The sequence below is a fragment of the Temnothorax nylanderi genome, unplaced genomic scaffold (assembly GCF_030848795.1).
Source record: "Temnothorax nylanderi isolate EJ_2023f unplaced genomic scaffold, tnyl_v1.0 TNYL_tig0317_pilon, whole genome shotgun sequence".
NCBI classification, from domain to species: Eukaryota; Metazoa; Arthropoda; class Insecta; order Hymenoptera; family Formicidae; genus Temnothorax; species Temnothorax nylanderi.
Window position 1 is genome coordinate 154,714 of NW_027249379.1, and position 19,846 is coordinate 174,559.

General features: G+C 43.2%; 1 protein-coding gene across 1 annotated transcript in view; it reads left to right on the forward strand.

Annotated features, from left to right (window-relative positions):
• LOC139781128 (uncharacterized) overlaps positions 1–19,450 on the forward strand; it is a 28,228-nt gene extending 8,778 nt beyond the window's left edge. Inside the window, exons 3-5 of the mRNA XM_071719954.1 lie at positions 2,128–2,789; positions 3,180–3,456; positions 17,172–19,450. Coding sequence (XP_071576055.1) covers positions 2,128–2,789; positions 3,180–3,456; positions 17,172–17,428 — 1,196 coding nt within the window. The 3' untranslated portion in view covers positions 17,429–19,450. The remainder of the gene's footprint in view (positions 1–2,127; positions 2,790–3,179; positions 3,457–17,171) is intronic.
• Positions 19,451–19,846: the final 396 nt, after the last annotated feature.

The following is a 19,846-nucleotide window of genomic DNA, read 5'->3' on the forward strand; positions in this document are numbered from 1 at the left end:
CCAAGTAATCATGCAAATGTATAATTTCTAAATTTATTAGGATAACGTGTTGCTTGGAATATATGTCGTCGTAGTCGTCGTAGAAGCAGGAAAAAAATTCGGATGTAATATTAGCAATTTCATTAGCTCCTTTTTGCGTTTTTCCTTTGTGCTTTTGACCGGTGTGCAATAAAGTACCTATCTGTCTCCTCGGACAGATCCCCGCAGGCGCGCGCGAGGCGCGTTTCTCATTACATTAGGCCACTCTGACTCGAGTCGTATTTTGATTCGATTGCAAAGCCACCAGGAGACATGATAATAATCGACCCCAACGACGGGGCTCGCGGAGAGCTTTAAATGCGATTAGCCGACACCGCGGTGCATCATACAGGCCCGGCACGTGACCGCGTGTCGCGCGCACGGATTATAAATATAATATACCGGGTGTGTGCGAGAGGCGCAATATGAGTGGTCCGAAATTGCCGGGCGATCGAAAGGGGGGCTGCAAGATAGATTCGAGGTCCGCCCTTCTTTCTCGCGTGGCGAGACGCGGTGCACACGTATACGCGTGCCCGATTTCCGATTCATCCGATGCCGTAAATCACGACGGTCGAAGCGAACTCTGATTATTAGACAAGCCGCGCATAGTTTCTGGACATAATTCAACCTCAAATTGTAACGGTTTTGACGTTAGAATCTCTCCGCATTGTCTTTTTCTATTTGAAGCAAGGATTTTGCAAGCAAAATCCATTTCTTCTTTGTTAGTTTTAGAAAACATATTTGAAATTATTTATGATTTTGTTACTGCAATCTATTTTTAATTGTTAGAAATTTACCAACATTGATTGTAACTATTTAATTTACAGTGCAACGATGATATTTTTCGAGGATATTTGAAATATATAAATGATTACCCAAAACAATGCAATAAATGAATTTGCCCATCTCCGCGTTAATCATATCTTGAAATCAAATCTAGATTTTTCCGAAAATACTCGTTAAATGATAATAACGAAATAAATACATGCTTCACGTTTAATCGAACAAATACATCAAAAATATTCACGATTGAATCATATTTCGTTTGAGGCAGTCAACAGATAAAATGACGCGACGTACAAATCAAAGCTGCGTCGGAAATCATCGATTTGATAATCAGAGAATACAGTAAATTCCGATTGACAAGTGATACCGAAATTGCGATCCGATATGTAATTTGCAACTGTCATCGTGAAAATATTAATTTAATATTTCAATAATGATAAAAGTTTAATCTCCTCGTTGTATATTAACCAGCCATGGGATATTAGAGCCGTAATTACGTGACATATTATCTAATAGAAATAAATAGATAATCACATTAATTATTAACAAAAGGACATTAACGCATAATAGATTTTTGTACTACTTCACAACTATAATATTACACAAAGGTGCAGTTAGAATATTGAAATTTCTATTAGCCATCAAATATTTTCTTATCACACACAAGGATGATTCCTTTTCACGCCGTCACACGAGAGTTAATCACGACTTATGGCACTGCGTCGGATGAAATATTCCGAAAGGGTGGCGCGAGGGATTTCATTAAGGACACTGCTTCACACGAAAACGTCGCGGAAATACATTTCGCTCTCGGCACCTCACTATTCGGCTCTCTCCTCGCGATACCTCGTTAGCGCAACATGAGACCCTGTCACGACCTCTCGTGCCCTGTCCGTCCGTTAAACACCCTCGCGCCAGCACGCTAGGAAAAAAAGGCCCAGTACGTGACTCAAATCTCATTCCGGCCGGGTCCTCTCGCCAGAAGAAACTGTATTTATACGTGGCCTTCCTTTTTCGGATTCCTCTGCACCTAGCGTACTCTCATACGTGACGTAGCCGCTGTTCCATCCAATCATTGGCCATCATGCTCTTGTGACTGGTGTATATAAACTCTGGTTTATCGATTACGAAATGTCTATCTGCTTGATGGTGCAAAATCTATGCAGGATGATCACCGCGATTTCTTTTTGCACGATCAACGGTTGAACTTGAATTTTTTGACTTATGATAAAAATCTGATTGATAAAAATCGATCATCTATCCAATTAGGAATAATCAAATGCGATATGAAATTTAATTATCATATTGAACGATATATTGCAGAACGGCTATCTTTCGGAGTCGGTCGTCTGGTGGGTTCGCCGGCCACGAGGAGTCCCTCGCCGTCTCAGTCTCCTTGCCCGGACTCCCCTCCGCCCGAGGGCCGGGATGCCGAAGTGGACGTCGACGTCGGTGAGGAAGAGGTCGACGTGGACGTCGAGGAGGTCGGCGACGAGGACGATCACGATGGCACCTCGAGCCCGCCGCGATCGTCGTCAACGCCGTCGCCGTCGCCAGTCAGCGTCGCGACGTCGCCCGTATCGCATCCGCCGAAGAAATCCGGCGACAGTTTCAGCGTCTCGGCGCTCCTCAGGCCGGACCCACCGTCCGCACACCTGCAGAACGCGTCGCCGCATCGAGAATCCGCTTCCATGGGCGCCCATCCGCCGCCGCCCGGCTCGTCGATCCTGTACCCGCCGCTGCACCTTCAGGGCGGCCTCCTGCCGCCCCATCCGCATCACCCTCTCTCGTACCTGCACCCCCAGCTGCTGCCGCATCATCTTCTGCCGCCGCACTTGCACCCGTTGTTGCGCGGCGTTCATCCGGCTCACCCGGGGCTACACTCGACCCACACGGCGCACGGGTTACACCATCCTCATCCGCTCGGCGATGTCTACAGCTGCGTCAAGTGCGACAAGATGTTCAGCACGCCGCATGGGCTCGAGGTACATATGCACGGTCGACGCGCACTTTTTTCCGGATTTAGTTGTTTTGATTCATTTCTGATTTGCTGCTGGCGCTGACGTTCTCATCCGCGTTCGTTCTGACAACTTGATCGTCACGATAATTAATTTTTATGTTGCAATAATTTTAATGAAAATAACGTCTCTTTATTGTTACATCCGCGTTAGAGTCGTAAAATAATTCTTGTATTATTTTAAATACGTGCATATTATACTAAGAGAAGTTATCTCGCACGTACTCATGAAAAAATAATTTTAAGTTTGACGCATGTAATTTTTTTTATCAATGAGACACTTATCTGTCGTGCCGCAGATTGTTTTGAATTTCGTACATCGGATTATCTTGAAATAACAAGATATTGTTTTGCGCAGGTTCACGCGAGGCGGTCACACAACGGTAAACGGCCATTCGCCTGCGAGTTGTGCAACAAAACCTTCGGCCACGAAATCAGTCTCACGCAGCACAGGGCTGTGCACTCCGCGGAGAAAGTGTTCGAGTGCAAGCAATGCGGTAAAGCCTTCAAGAGATCCAGCACGCTCAGCACTCACCTTCTAATACACTCGGACACGAGACCGTATCCTTGCCAATTCTGCGGCAAGCGATTCCACCAAAAGAGCGACATGAAAAAGCACACTTATATACACACCGGTAAGTAATCTACAAATAATCGATTTCTCATTTAACGATTTCTTCCGATAACAAACCACATCTGTCTCATGTAGCTGTAGAAAATATTTAAACTGAAAATTAGTGCATTGATATCTATTATATAAATCATTAGCTATTATACCGGTAAAATATATTTTATGGAAGTATTGCGTTACTGTCGACTTTGATTTTATAAACGATTTCAACGTAAATTTATGAATTTCTATTAAGGCTATAATAATTTCATTTACTAGAGTTCCGCATACACAAATATGATCATAAACTATATTTCTAATCTGGTATTCTTACATCGCTTTGTTCAATCGGACGAAAATGCTAAAATTACTCTCGAATTGAATTCACTTGGAACGCTATTATCCCATCTTTGGACAGCTCGCTAACTTTCGCGTATGTTATACGAAAATCGCGCTCGTGATTCCGATGGGTATCGTTATCGAGGGGGACGTAAGGGATCAATTAGTCCGGCAAGTTCGTGCGATAAATAATGCAGCAAACCGTCTGGACCGAGTCCTTGTGAGAGGATCCAGTTGAATATAGCACATGTGGCCAATGCATTTCAGGGATGCCGAGTCCCACATTGCGAGTTTCGCTCGGTAATAATCGTAATGTCTCTTTCGGGGGTCACCCCCCGTCTCTTCTGTATTTAACGTTCACGTTCCTTGCTCCCACGATTTCGGGGTGGTATCATGGCCTCCCTAATCTTGGAATGGAACTTTGCCGTGACGTAACGTGGAGTCTGTGCAAGACACACAAGCGGGTAATCTTATTTTACGAAGTGGATATTTCTACTGCTGATTGTATCTAGAATGACAAAAGTATTCGTTCGATTTAAATTAAAGCAGCAAAAATCGTGCTACTAATTATATTTTTCTCGGGCATTTATAATAATTTCTATATTTGAGAGAACTACTATTTTTGAGAATTAGATTATTTATATTTAGAATCACATTGAGGGAAGGAAGAGAGTGATCTTGTTAAAATGTCATTTGCATCCAAAGAGCACTTCAAATTATTATCAATGACATAGACGCAATCCTCGTAGCAGCCTTTGTCTTTTTTTTTTGGTATCTTTGTATGCGTGTTTATCTTCGACATACGCATCAATGTCGGACGCGTCGAAGTCCTACGTGCGACTGGGGAGACCGGAGCAAAAAAGTTGAGGGAGTCGCAAAGCGGTGGTGGCGGCAGGACACTTGACACTTCGGTGTCTCCCGGTTGATGGAACGGAGTCTTGAAGGAGTAGGTTTCTCGGGGATGGAGAGAGAGAGAGAAACAGAGAGCGAACGAAGGAGAGAAGGCCGCCTGCTGGAGGGCTCCTGCCTCAGTCGAGGCTCTGGGTTTTGTATCGTCTCCATAGCAACCCCTCCCGATGTCTTATCAAATTATCACCTTGTCCTCCCCCACGCCGCTCCATCCTGCCGTCATTCCAATGCCCTCCGCCTCTCATTCTACGCCCCCCCCCCCCCGAAACCCGGCCGAAGGACTCAACGTAGCGGGATACAAAGCGATGGTCACTTCCGGAGGACTTTTCTCAACAACCTGCGGGATCATCCACGAATCCTCGTGTTGCCGCGCGGTTGTGTCCACCTATACGCACCGCTGCGTCCCGTGCGGAGGGTCGCCATGAAACATTTAATTTATTATTTAGGAGAAATGAAAAATTCAGAGGCGCCGTGAGAGCGCCGACCAATGACGTTCACGGTCGCGGCAATTGCGCCGTGAAACGGAGGATAAGTCCGAGTCCTTTCTCCGTAGGAATCTTTCGCTCTCGGGGGACAGCTCTTTCTTCGACGGTAAAAGGGGACCTGCTTCACGTTCTTCTTTTTTAACCTTCTTTATTCAATAAAGATACTTTCGATACGCTCTACGTGATTTGAAAGTTCAGAACCAATTTTTTAATCGAATTTTTACGTGACGCATGTGTTACCTAAGATATTGGATAAATTATTCTTTATTTTAATATTTGTTTATACTATATTTGAAATATTTAATTTTCCGAAGGGCATTATTTTGTCATAAAATTTATTAGAAAATAAAATATAAATCTAGCTCGTTTGTTTCGTTGTTTCTCTGATAAGATACACGCTTCTAGTAGCTCGTACACACGCTTACTAGATTGATTTGACTGTTTTCGCTTTGATGCGATCTCTCCATCTCTCTCTCCATCTCTCTCTCTCTCTCTCTCTCTCTCTCTCTCTCTCTCTCTCTCTTTTTTTTTATCATACGCACGAACAAATCTCGTTGCTCCCACGACCTCGAGCAGCGGCGCGCCGGCTGCGTGCGTACGTGCGTCAGGCAGCAACGAGGGTGTTCTGGGACTCCGCTGCTAATGATAATCAGCCCTCTTTCTCTTTCCAACCTCCCCTTCCCCCCTTCGGCCGCCTACGTACCCCATGTACCGAGGCACGGGCCATGTGCAATAAGGGTGCGGCACCGTCGGATTCCCCGGGGAACGGCGTGGCGTAACGTAAAATCATTATTAGGTAGGTAGGTAGGTGGTTGCTGGTGCACACGAGGGGTGGAAAGAGAAACGGGTGGTTCGGGCGAACGGGGGTCGAAGCGCCGCCGCTCACGGGGGTTGAGAATAAGAGCTCTGCAAATATTGTTCGTGCGCGAGCCGGCAACTCGGAATAGGCTACGAGGGACCGGAGCGTTACTTCGCGTTACCTTCGCAGTTAGGCGAACGTTTTCGGGGGGAGTAGCGGTGGGACGTGACGGAGGGGGAAGGGCGGGGGGGGGGGGTGCGACGAGTCAAGTGCACGGTCGTTGCAAGGGGTTGACGAGCGAAGTGACAGACTGGCAAGTGGCCACGAGTCTCTCTTCGATGAGAAAACACTGGCAGAATGTCTTTGGGAAGGGCGGCGAATATTTTCAGGACTGCGCGGGTTGGTTTGGCAGGTCGCGAGTTTTGATAGCATCAGCTGCGTGCGATGTTGTCCGGTCTGATGAGTACAATGACGATTCGTGATAGTTCATGAAACACGTTACGTCCGAATTGATTGCTGCTGTTGAATTTCTTTTAAAAAATAATGCATGTCTTTCCGAAATAATTTTAAATAAATTAATTTCCAGTACAGACAATAATCATAAAAAATCCAGTGCGTTTGGTATTTAATTAATCGGTTAACCGTGCGTGTTTCTTAAAGCTATGTTATTCTCAGCATTTCAAATGTAAAATTAACGATCCCCGGCGGCTCTCGGCGCCGACGTGTGATTGCAGAAGAACATTATCGAAATCATCGACCCTCTGTCATCAGGATGATCAACTCGCAGTGTGTATCTGGTCTTATCTACACACGCGTGATCGTACCCTGTTTTCACAATAAACACAACCTGTCCGCTGTTGGTATAAAGTAAAGTCGATGGGCCGAGCAGCAAAGGGAAAAAAGGGAAGAATGAGTGCATTCTGTGTACTTTTTTCATCTTTTCATTGAATGTTTTTATTTCGGCCGAATGTTCGGCGACACATTTGAGACGTCTGTCGCGAATGGGCGATTTTTTTCCGACGATTAATTGTTCTCAATACGATCGCTTGCATTTCGCATTATTCATCTAGAATTTCACGCAACCGATTATTGTTAGGTAATTTGAAGAAACGTACTTTTGGTCATATTTCATTCGGTAATATTTTTTAAAATGAAATTTCAATAGATAATGAAGTTCGTTTAGCGTCATACGCCTTCAGAGAAACATACATACATCTAATATGCGTCATACACATCAAACAATATCCGTATTCGTTATCCGCGGAGGAAATTAAAGCCTCGTAAAAGACTCCGTAATACGATATCCATTAGAACAGTCGCAATAACTGGGATGATTAATTGAAATCGTCGAGGTCATCCATTACTTTACCATGCCTGGTTACATGTAAACATAGCGTTGAAATCCTGGCTTTTATGCATTATGCATCTACGTACTAACGATTGCAATCTTTGGCTAATGACCGAACTCGCTCGGGAAAGTTAAATCTACACGTGACTCCGAAGCGCGCATTACTTCTCTAATATTCTATTATCATTGCAAACTCCATGATTTCATCACATCTGCCTTCTGTGATATATTAATTTTGCTTGGCTTCGCTCGCGAAAGCTTTCAAATTAACTGTCTCAATACTTAGTTTTACACGTTTATTATTATCCTTCCCGGAAACGTCGTCGCGCGTGATTATTTGTGCAGAATTGTTCTGTGGAAGAGAAACACTCGGGAAATATTGCTGGATTAAAATAGCCACGTATTTTTAAACAAACACGTATGCGCACACCGGCACCGTGTGTTCGTAACACGATTAATAATTACCCCAGACTCAGGCACGAGCGCGCCCTGTCCTCGCCCCCCTCTCGAATTATGAATTCAGTTGCGGCTGTATGCGGATACCTGGTCGAACGGCGTTTCCCTCGGGCTCGCCTCGAGGGTGCGGTTATCGTATACTCGCGGAGATACAACCTGTACGAGCACCTTTGCGGCCGCGTACACGGCGTATGCCTGCGGACTCCATCCCCCCGACTACGACACGTTCCCCCTTCCCTCTCTTTCTCGTTCTCCTTTCTCCTTTCCGAGCAGACAGACGGGGGCTATTAGAGGTTTCCGGCTGACTTGGCGCCCTAAGCATCGGGGCGCCGCAACATCCCTCTAAGCTGTTTAAACTTTGCGACATGGTCGGAGGACCGTCTGCCCCTTTCCTCTCAGCGCCCCGTTGCGCGAGGGGCCTCGGCCCGGCCCCTGCTCGTCCCTCTTCCGTCTTTACGGCTCGTTAGCGACGACGACGTACCGCCCTGTCCCAGAATATTCGGACCACACGCGGTAAAAAGCGTGTTTACACGGCATGTAGGAGCCGACACGTAAAAGCGGCTGTGTAGTCAGTGTAGTTGTGTTAATCGCGCGATTGTATCGTTGTTTGCGATTCTTAAAGAATGTCTTCCGGATTGGGGTGCGGGTTAATTGGATACTATTACGTAGGACAATGTTCGGGCCTCTTATATCGCTAGGTGTGGTCGCCTTTTTTGATTTGGAGGGACGGGGCACGTTTTTGAAACAAAAATTACCGAGTAATAAAGTCTCATAGGCGTGTGAAAGTTAAATAGTTAACTCCAAAGAGATTAAATAATTAGCTTGATTAATGGACTAAACATATCCGCGATATTTTGGTTGTACTTACACTATTAAAATTCGATTAGTGAAATAATGATAATAATCTTGAACGATGATAACCCGCTATCTTTGATCACAGCGTGCTCGCGAGTACGCTATCCCTAGAGACCGGCGTAAGATTTACCAATGACAAGGACCCCGTCATCAGGAACGATAAGAGCGCGCCCCTTGGATGAGGTGCTGACGTCGGCGAGCGGAGGAGCGCTATATTTAATGTCGCGCCGGTGAGAGAACGAGCGGCGGGCGCGGCGCGCAAGCAACCGATACCACATTAAACATGCAAATTCGCCGGTATAACGTTCCACGGGACCGAGGCGTCATCCATATAGCGCTCGTCGAGTGGCGCGGCGCGCGATGTTCATAGTGGAACGGCATGATTAAATTTCCAGGGATATCGACATGCCGGGAGCACGTCAACCCCCCCGCCGCCCCCTTGTCCCCCTAGTCCGCTCTTGCTATCCTGCCTCTCGTTCGCCACTTCCGTGCTCCACCTCACCCCCCTTTTACCATCCGGTATATATCTCGCCGCTCTAGCACCGTCCGCACCCTCTCTCCCCCCGACTCCCGCGACTCTAACCCCCTCGAAACCCCGTCGCCACCCCCTTTTTCACTCCTCGGCCTATCCGCGTAACCACCCACTCGAACAACCCCGGCGCCCGGTGCGCGGGTGGTTGAAATTAACTGCACCCGGAGCGCGCAGCAGCATCGGCGCGTCTGTGCACCCCCAACTTTGTCTCTCTCTCTCTCTCTCTCTCTCTCTCTCTCTCTCTCTCTCTCTCTCTCTCTCTCTCTCTCTCTCTCTCTCTCTCTCTCTCTCTCTCTCTCTCTCTCTCTCTCTCTCTCTCTCTCTCTCTCTCTTTCTCTCTCTTTCTCTCTCGGCTCATCACTGACACTTGAGGCCGCATGCATACGAGCCGGGATGGGTTTGATATACCGTGTACAGAGAGGGGAAAGGGGCGAGTGTGATGTTCACCGGCGATCAGGGAGACTCGGTCGTTAGTTATTGTTATTTATTGTGAGGGCTGTTGTCGCGAGCTGGTTGCGGCAATGGACGCAGTCGATGCAATCAATTTGTTTTAACGTTATCCCGGATATATCGGCTGCATTGTATTTTAGAGTTATGTGAATTTAGCCGCGTCATTGGCATCAAAGTGGCGTTTGTGGTCTCGCGCTGTAGGAGTGTCCGAATGGAAATGATGGGAGAACCGGATTAAAATTGAACAATTATAAGGATGCTGATTAGTATCGATTAGTTAAATCGATATCGATTTAAGTATATATATGTGGATTTACTGTTCCAGAAAAACTGGAACTGTGTTTTAAGACCGAAAATTCAAGTACTGAAAATTCAAACCGATATATTATTAGCGACACGAACATCCTTTCACGGCTCTAAGCTCCTTGTTATTTAGATGATTTCTAAAATTGAACATTTCGGAAATATTTAAAGAAAAAAACTAAGACAAAACGTGGGCTTTTGTTGTTTTAAAATTACTAGACGCTTTTTATTTTTCGAGCTCAGCTTTAATCCTTCCGACGAATTTCAAACGTTGTTGCGCCAACTAGTACTTCCTCTGACATCGCTATCAGTTTATAGCAGTTGAAACAATTGCTTTCGTATCAATGGGTCATTTATTAATAACCACGTAGAGACGAAGAGGAGGAGCGCACTAAGGATAAAGACGAAGCCATTTCGAAACACAATTGGCAATTAAGCTGCGCGCAACATGAGCGATGTAGTAAGAGGAGTCTTAGCGCGGATGGCATAGATCGGATTTGTCACGATTCCTAATGTTGATCGACGCGCTAATAATTTAATAGCCATACATCCGCCATGATCGTACGGGATTATTACCGCGGATCCCTGCGGTATACCCGAAAGCACTAAGGAGCTAACGGACTTAGTCCTTGGTATCATGTTTCCTTCTTCCTTCCCTTGATTCCCGGTCCCCGATCGTCTCTGCCAAAATTATTGTTCGATACAGAAAGCTATTCGCCACCCGATTTGTGATTAAATTATGTAATAACAAAATTCACCACTTTTAATTACATATATTATATTTTAATTAATTTATCTAAATATGCGTCGTGCTTCCATAAAACGGATTAGTCTTATTTTTATTTATTATGGGTATCAATTATGTGAATATTGTTCAATATCAAATATCTAATCGCAACTAATTCTGATGAGTTTAGCTTACTCGTTCGAAAGACACTTGAAATACAAAAGCAATTCAATCCAAAAGTATATACGGACAAATCCATTGGTAGGTCATACCCATATTATTTATTTCACGGGTGTAAATGGATAGCGGTAATCATTTTTCCGAGAGAGGGTTGCCAAACGTTATGGAAGCACATGCTTAAACGTCTCGCGTTTTACATTTGCTGGATATATTGTCCACATAGACATATTGCCTTAGGAGGCAAGCGGGATACGGGAAATTTCCAAATTGCAATTATATTTTTTAATTATTGACCATATATAGAGAAAATTTTGTCGAAAGTATTGTGATACTCCCGAAGTTCTTTTACCTTTTTTTTAGATATTATAAATTAATCCGGAAAACTAGATTTATTATATGTAGGTGCGTACTCAGAGATTTTTTATTTATAAATCGGTGCACACGTTGGGATTGGTTGTAATCGACATCTTTTTGCGATCGATCGTTTCACCTATCTTTCCACTGAGGGATTCCCGTGTTTCGCCGGGATGGGGCGTAAAATCATGGCTGACGTGGGCGTAAACTGGTAAACACAAACGTGACTCAGTGCGAAATTGGAGACTAGTAACGGCCGCTTGTAAATCGGTATATCCGTATACAGCGAACAAGGGCGTATTGGTGTTTGCGTTTTTTATTTTGTACTTCACGTGACGACAAAATATATCCCAAATTGGGAGCTCGCCAAAAATAGATTTTTCTAGTTTCGTTTTCCGCTAGATATAGCTTCATCAAAAAAATGTATACTACTATGTCGGCCAGTGGCATACATCGATTTAATTCGATGACAAAATAACAATGAAATAAGAGAACAATATTTGATATCTCATTAATAGTTAAAAAATGACTATAACTTTTTCTATAGTTTATTTTATACATAATTTTTAAATAAAAGTATTACACCTTATTAATATAACTTCCGTAATTCTTATTAATTAGAAATTTTATTTTCTTTGTTAGACTCTTCGCATATTTTCGTATTTCGTGTTTTAGACATTTCATACTTTAAGCGTGTAAAGAATCAGATATTTTAAAAAAGAATTTGCTTTCTCTAAGTGTGACATAAGGAAGCTGGACACAATACGCTTTAACAAAATATCAGGAATACAGTAATTTCCATCGGTTCTCCAATCATATCTCTTCAATATTTTTTACTCACCGGTGAGACGAACGCTGTGCCGCAGAAGCAACGGTCTGATTGATATCCTCAGGTAATCCTTGCGCGAGCTTTGAAGATACGGAAGAAAATCCATGCTGTCCTCGATATGAAATATGAGATGTGGCGCTCTTCTTCGATTCCACCCTCCTCCCGTCTCGCGCGAGGATTTCAGTTAGAGGGCAGAGACGCCCCAAGAGGCTCGGAACGTGGTCGAAGAAGACGAGAAGAAATCAATGCCTCGGCCAGCGTCCGGTTCACCTTCTACATACCAGTATCTTCCTCCTTCCCCTATTCCTCTTGCCATCGTTCTTTTCCTGTTTTTCTTTTTCTACTTCAAGTTTCATCTTTTCCGTTTGCTTCTTATCACTCCTGTGCGGACCGCGTTCACTCTTCTTTTTTTAAATATAAAAACATACCAAAATTAAAATGTTGAAATCACAATGTTGGGCTAACTAACCAATATTTGAAGATTTATTTTTATTGTAACTAATCTCCGATATTGGGGACATAATATTTCGAAAAAGTACATACATGAGATTCTGCTTAAATTTAATGAATTTTTTAAAGATTTAAAGATGTATCTAATATAAAAATATCTTGTTTTTTTATGATTTTATCATTATTATTATACTGATTAAAGGTTGAAAATTAAGGAAAAATGCTGGAATATATCCTATGTAATTTATTTTATTAAAACACAGCTTCTCTAGACGATTTATAATAAAAACATAAATATCAATGCATGGAGAATGGCTAATTGAATCAATAACTTTTAACGAATGTACAAAACGCTTAAATGTATAAATTCAGGTTCCTGAATTGAGATATCCTTGAGTAAGCAAAATTGTTACAATGGCACCTTTGTCGAGCACAAGTCGAACACAAAATGCTCGGTTTCTTGTTGAGTCCTCGCGAGGATGCGCGAAGGATACATTCAAACTTGCGGCACTCGCGCAAAGGACGCACGAGCGATGGGACGGGAGAATTAGCGGGAGACGGAGTACCCTCTCGCGCACAAGATTTCCGGGAGTTTAATATAGTTTTAGGGGCGTCGGTCGACAGCCCTGAGGGGTGTAATGGTGTCTTAAACCTCAGGGGTTCTCAGCCTCGAATCTCCCCCGTCTTCAGAGCCAACCGACTTCGTCCGTTTCTCCTACGCTGTGTTAAAAATTCGCGAGCGTCGAATCTCAACTGCCGCCGCCGGTTAAATCTTTGATCTCGCCACTTCTCGAAGCCGCGGAAGGTACCTATACATGCGATGCTGCGGTGCACTGAATGCACCCCGTGTGCATTTAGATCGAAACCCCGGTGCTTCGCCCGCATAAGGGATAAGGACGGATAAGGCGCGCTCCGACGGTGCTTGATTTTTACGAGCACGTAAATTCCGAGAGACGCTCGACTTTTTTTCCCTCCCCGTCAGTTTACCTCCTCTTCGAAAATTCCTCTGTTCTCAATGAATCCGCTTCTATAATTTATGGTTTTTAATCGTTGAGATTGTATCACGTATACTAGGAATCGCGAGAGCTAAATTATCGCAATTTACAGAAATTTCTTAGCAAATATTACATTAAAAAAAGAACTGATAATGTAGTAAATAATTATACGTATCCTATAATTTTAGCTCTAAATTAAATTGTTTCATTTTTCAGTTTATTTGGTTTTTCGATAAAGTTTTTTTCTATATGATTTAAATAAACGCAATATCATATTATTTCTTTTCTTGTTAACGAATAAACTCGAGTAATTTTGTTATAAGATTTTGTTATAAAATTTGCAATAATATTCTAAAATCGATTACGAATGTATTAAAACTGAAGTCCTTTTATGTCATTTGAAGAATTGAATAGCATTTTGATATTTCTTTCACGAACACATAAGATCACGTACGTTCTGCATGTGCCATATTTCATATTCTTTATTTTTCTCCTTTCGAAAATTCTTTCGCTCATAGTTGGAATTTTCCGTTCATACTCGTAGTATTATTGATCATCGATCACCGTTCCGGTCACGTTCTTGAAGCTGCATTGTCTTGCTTTTGCAAGAGAATATTGATATCCATAAGTAACGTAAACAAATAATTTATACAAGGTTTAATAGAAATTTTTACCGAGAATAGATCGATCGCCTCGATTAGTCAATATAATCAGTAAATATGCTATCCACACAGCGAGGAATCGCAACCTTTATTATTGCAATGCGGATAACACTTCGTCCTGATAACTCATTGCTTTCAACGAATTTATTAACGCGGTTATTTTGACACAGACAATTCCACCGAAGGAATAAACTCGACGGATCCAAGTGAGTTCCGACGGCTCTTGATTTTTATGAGCGCGTAAATTTCCGGCAGCTCCTTTTCTTTCTGCCCTGTCTTTCTCTTTTTTACTTTGTTTCCGAGAAACGAGAATCCCAGTAGACCTGACGTTCCATTTCTACACATTATTCTCCCCCCTCCCTTCTCCGCCCCTTCTTACTCCCGTCCCCTTAATCCTTCGTTTTCTCAAGAAAATGATATTTTAAAGTGCCATCCTCTCTCTCCCGCATATGAACCGCTGAATTTAATATCCTCGGCCGTTAAAAAATGCCGCGGTTCGCGCTAGCTACATCAACAACATAAGAAAATAAAAATAGTGACATTATCTCTAGATAGTAAATTGCGTAGAGTGTACTGAATAAAACATGACTATCGTGAGGTTAATATATATTATATAATAACTTAGTTACAGGGTAAATAATATAAAGAACTACGTTATAAATAAATATATACCGCATTTCTCAAAGTCTGAAATTCAAAGTTTGGAATTTCATCGTACTGACATATAATCTTTGGAATCGATATCTTTTTAGAAAGAGAAAGAGAGAGAGGGAGGAGGGAGATTCAAGAAAATTACTTTTGTCAGTCCTGAATATCTAAGATAGAATTTTATTTTTTATTTAGTTTATATCAGTCTAAGTATGCAGAAAATTTTGAGGTCCATTTACTAGTCAGTCAAATGAGAAGGGTTTGTAGTCCCGAGCGCGAGGAATTTTGGATTTTCGGATGGCCGTTTGCCCGGCAGAAACGATATTCCGTAACCATGGCAAAGTCGTTGCGATATAGACGCGAAACGGGCAACCTCGGTTGCGAGCGCTCGGACGGGCTCTTGATTTTACGAGCTCATAAATTTCAAACGGCCGCCCTGCACTTCCACCCCCGTTTCCCTGGCTTCCATCGGTGCTTAACTCCGCGAAAATTCTATCCGTTTCGTCTCACCCTCTCACGGGGTTCACGTAGAACTCCGAGGAATTTCATCGAGCGGCAGACTCGTCGGATTCCTACGGTACACCCTCCGCAAAAGCGCGTCCTTAACTCTGAATCCGCGCGTGAATCTTGATCCGAAGGGCAGCGCAACTATGCGACTGATGTTCGCATAAAATGACTGCGTAATGCCTCGTGCGCGATACGTAAACCTTGATAAGGTGGAAGAATAATGCGTCCGATAATACGGGTCGAAACCCACAGAAAACTATTGCCCAACGACATGTCGTTTAATAAATATGTATTTAATTACCATATTTTCTGCAACATCTCTTTTATATTTGATTCTAAAATTAAAGCTTAACAATATAGAATCATTTATTTTGAAAAAAAAAATACAAATTAAATATCAGGAAGTGTTAATAGAGAACATCTAGAACAGAGAAACGTTATTAAGCTCAAAGTGCTAATTTGCTAATTTCAGCGCAGCAAAGTACAAATGTCAGACTTATCAGGTATCAAACTGTAAGACATCGCATCGAGCAAGGTAACTAATATGCGCATTCTAAATTAAACCTCCCCGGGTCGATGTTCGCGGGGCACTTCGCATTGAATTCTCGAATTTCGGGAGAGATACCGCACTCCCGTGAATATGGGTCATCACGTTCAACCCCGAGAAATCCCTGGGAAGAGGTAGCCGATATTTTTTCCCGAAAATCAAGATCGCGCCGCGGCCGGGGTATAATCGTGGAGGGCGATCGACGGGCCACGTCGTATCGGCGGGGGCGAGATTGAAGGCTCGGCTAACGAGTTGTTTATGGATCCACCCTCCGCCCGTGTAGGTAGCCGTGTGCCGATGCCGAGAGGGCGAGAGCGTGTACGGTACGTGTATACCGGTTGCTCGGTCAGACGTACGGACGTACGGGGGAGTCCATTAACGGGCCCTCTGTTGCCCACCAGCGGCGTATAGTTCGCATCGTCGTCGTGCCGCCGCGCCGCCACCCTCTCAGCAGGCAGCAGGCTTTCTCTCTCACCCTCAGTCAGCAGCAGCCGGGTTATCCCGCCGGTAGTCATGGTAACACGTGGGTTGGAGCCGCCCCCGGCCGCCAATCAGAGCTCGCGGCCAGGATGAGAGAAACGAGCGGCGACCCTTCGTACCGGGGGGTTCTCTCCTCGCCCCTTAGACAACGAACCCCTACAGCCCGCGCACATAGACACCCCTTTCCACTATTCGCCTCTTCTCTCGGTCCGTCTCTCTCTCTGCCTTTTCTCGCCGCCGGGGTGGCTGAGATTCTCGCTTGGGAGGAAATCTTAACCGGGCGTGCCCCGCATCGCTGATGCCACCTACACCCGTCTTGCGAGGTGGCTAGTCTTCCATACCCTTCGTCTTCCTCCCTCCCCTCCCCCCGTCCCCGTGATCTTCTTCGCCTTGAGGAGAGTCTTGACCGAGGCGGGATAGAGCTGGCGGCACTTCGGTACTTTGGGATTAACGTGCATGCTCGCTGGAATGCGACAGGCGAAAGAGAGAAGCTGGATTGCGCTGTTCGATTTTTCCGATTCCCCTTTTTAAGTTCATTGTATACTTGACGACGAACTATCTTTGTAGATAGTTCGGCTGGAACGACACGCTGCATTCATAAATAAGGATTTCACTAGCGAAAGAACTATTAGATATTTCGTTTGATTAAAAAACTATGAAACACTGCCGCAAAATAAATTTTTTTAAGTTCAAACTTTCCGACATACTCCTCCCGATTTCCGATTATCGTACGGTACGGAAACTTTCGACGATAGCAAAAAATTTATAATTGAATAATTTTTTATCTCCTAGTTAATAGTACGTCCGGAAGTCGATCGATTGGAAAGCTTAATTAACCGGAAGCCTAGTTCCTTCTAAACACTTTGCGTCTCCTTTCTGTTGCAGGCGAGAAACCTCATAAATGTCAAGTATGCGGCAAGGCGTTCTCGCAGAGCAGCAACCTGATCACGCACTCGAGAAAGCACACGGGTTTCAAGCCGTTCGCCTGCGAGCTCTGCGGCCGAGCTTTCCAGCGCAAGGTCGATCTGAGGAGGCACCGCGAGACCCAGCACGCCGATATCAACGCGTCGCATCGACCGCCGATTGGTTCGATTCCTGGACAGAACACCCTACCCAGTGGAAATCCGCCGATTATGCAGTGAGATCGCGACGAGGATGCGGTTGATAATCTGACGCCGGGAATGACTGATACGAAACGACGATTGGAGATCGTCGCGATGAGCGATTCTTTTCCGCGAATCAGGCGGTTCGGCCGGGATGAGGATGCAACTACGAGAAATGAAATCATGAACGACGATCTCCGTGATCGTCGATGATGGCGCAGACTAGAGCGATAAATTAATCTCATAAATGGAATCGCCAGTGAGGCGATTGCAGATTGCATCATGGTGGATTGCAGGCTGGAAGATATTAACCTTTTGCCGTTTTTTGCATTGTTTTCTAGTTTTAATATACCTCTCAATTAACAGGAAAAATTAACGTCATTTGAGACACTTATGTGTAATTTACAATATATAATTTGCAATATTAATACGAAAAAAAAGAATTGCATTATATATAGTCTTTAAGGGGAAAAATTGATTCAAACTAAAAATATATTATTTAAAAAATTATCAAAAGGCAAAATGTTAATATCAGTCAACTGTGCATTATATTGAAGATACAAAATTTCATGTAAATTCAGATCGCATAACGGATGCGAATTTAACCGGAACAGTGCAATTCGAGGGTAAACTCTCGGGATGAAATAAAATTTGCCGGAAAGGGGGTACCGTAGCATTTTTTTTTCTATCGTGAGATTTTATTGATCTTTTGATATTAATGCGAGGAGACTGTATAAGTTGATATTTATTCGACCATTTGTTTCACGTGCGTCGATTGATCTAACGCAAATATTCAAGGACTCTCAACTTGCAGAATATACTCAGGATAAATGGAGAAAGTGAATTGGTGAATCGTCACGACTAGACATTCCATGAAAAAAAAGCGTTGTACCCGTTTCGTTCCTAAGTGAAGTGTGTGCCGGGGTTTGGTTCCTTCAGCGATTTTTATTCGGACGGAGAAAACCTTTTGCGGTGAGACATGATAATTTATGAATTACATAACGATACGTAAGCGTGAAAGTGAATGGACTGACGAACTGTTTTTGTTACAAATGGTGATTAACACTTTCTACTTTAATCGTCTAGCTACCTGCAAATCGATTACCTGTTACTGTAACTTCTCTTATCGCATAGATATTCTCACGATACGCAGCGCGACCGTCGAGCTAATCGGACATTTTTTACAAGATCATAAACTGTATAAAGATGCCATATATTTGTGTTAACAATTGCATTCACTATTAGTAGCAGTAGTAGTAATGATGGCGGGCGGGACTAAGTTAGTCCCTAACGTCATCTAGATCTAAAAAGTTCCTCTCTTGCTCTGGTTTCCGAGACTGAACCGTCAACCCCAGCCCAGTGTTCTGCACCAGACCTATGAGATATCGCTCATCTTTCTTTCCTTCAGATCCCTAGAATTCTGGATCTGTAGCTTTGAAGCATTCACTATTAAAAAATAAGTTTTTTTTTATTGAAAATCTACCTAAATAACATTATGTCATTTTTAATATAAAAGAAATTAATGATACATAATTTAAGACGTATACATTTTTCTCATATTACATTAAAATGTTTTGTTTTAAATGTAAATAATGTCCGAATAGCACGAGATCGTCGAATGCCGTATAACGTGTCAAAGTACGGCGAGAACGTACTTGTATTTTGCATATCTCCCGCACCTGTCGTTGAAAAAAAAGAGCATCAAGACCACCAACCCCTAAAGTTGCAACTGTGACCAAAAATTGTAAATAGCACGTAGATTGTATCACGGCTAGTCTAAGCGTATAAATATATACATATAAATGAATCGAAGCTATAAATATTATAAATAGAGAGGGCACATAATGTGTGTGTGTGTGTGCGGCGCAGAGTCGTTCCGACTAATGGCGGCTCGCTCGCCGTTGCCTCATCAAGAAGTTATTATATTCTTCCCTTTTTCTCGCTATCAAAATTTTTATTGTTGTATCATTATATCATTATGTAATTATTGTAATTAGAGACTCGCTATTAATATTATTGTCATTATTATTATTAACAATAAACGCTGTTACCATTTGTAAACTCTTCTGTCTAACAATTTCTTCCCTCCTTTAACCGCTCAATATATTTTTGTTGAAAGAGATGTGCTTTTTATTATTTATTTCATTGCAATGTATAGCTATGGTTATAAAGTTGGCATAGAAATTAATTTTTTAAATAATATATTAACGTTATAAATACTAGAGATAAGTAATTCCGCCGGCGGTGGAATTGAAAAAGTAACCGAAAATAAACGCATTGCCGAATACGTTTACGGTACGTGTTTTAATTTAGACGGCCTTCTCCGCTTTCCGTCCAAGTCGATAGCTCGATTAATCAAGGTCGCTGAATCTGGCACTGCCGGATCACAATCTTCCCAGCTTCACTCGCTGTAATTCAGGGTTAAACGGCCGTGCCAATTAAGCAGACTACCCTGAA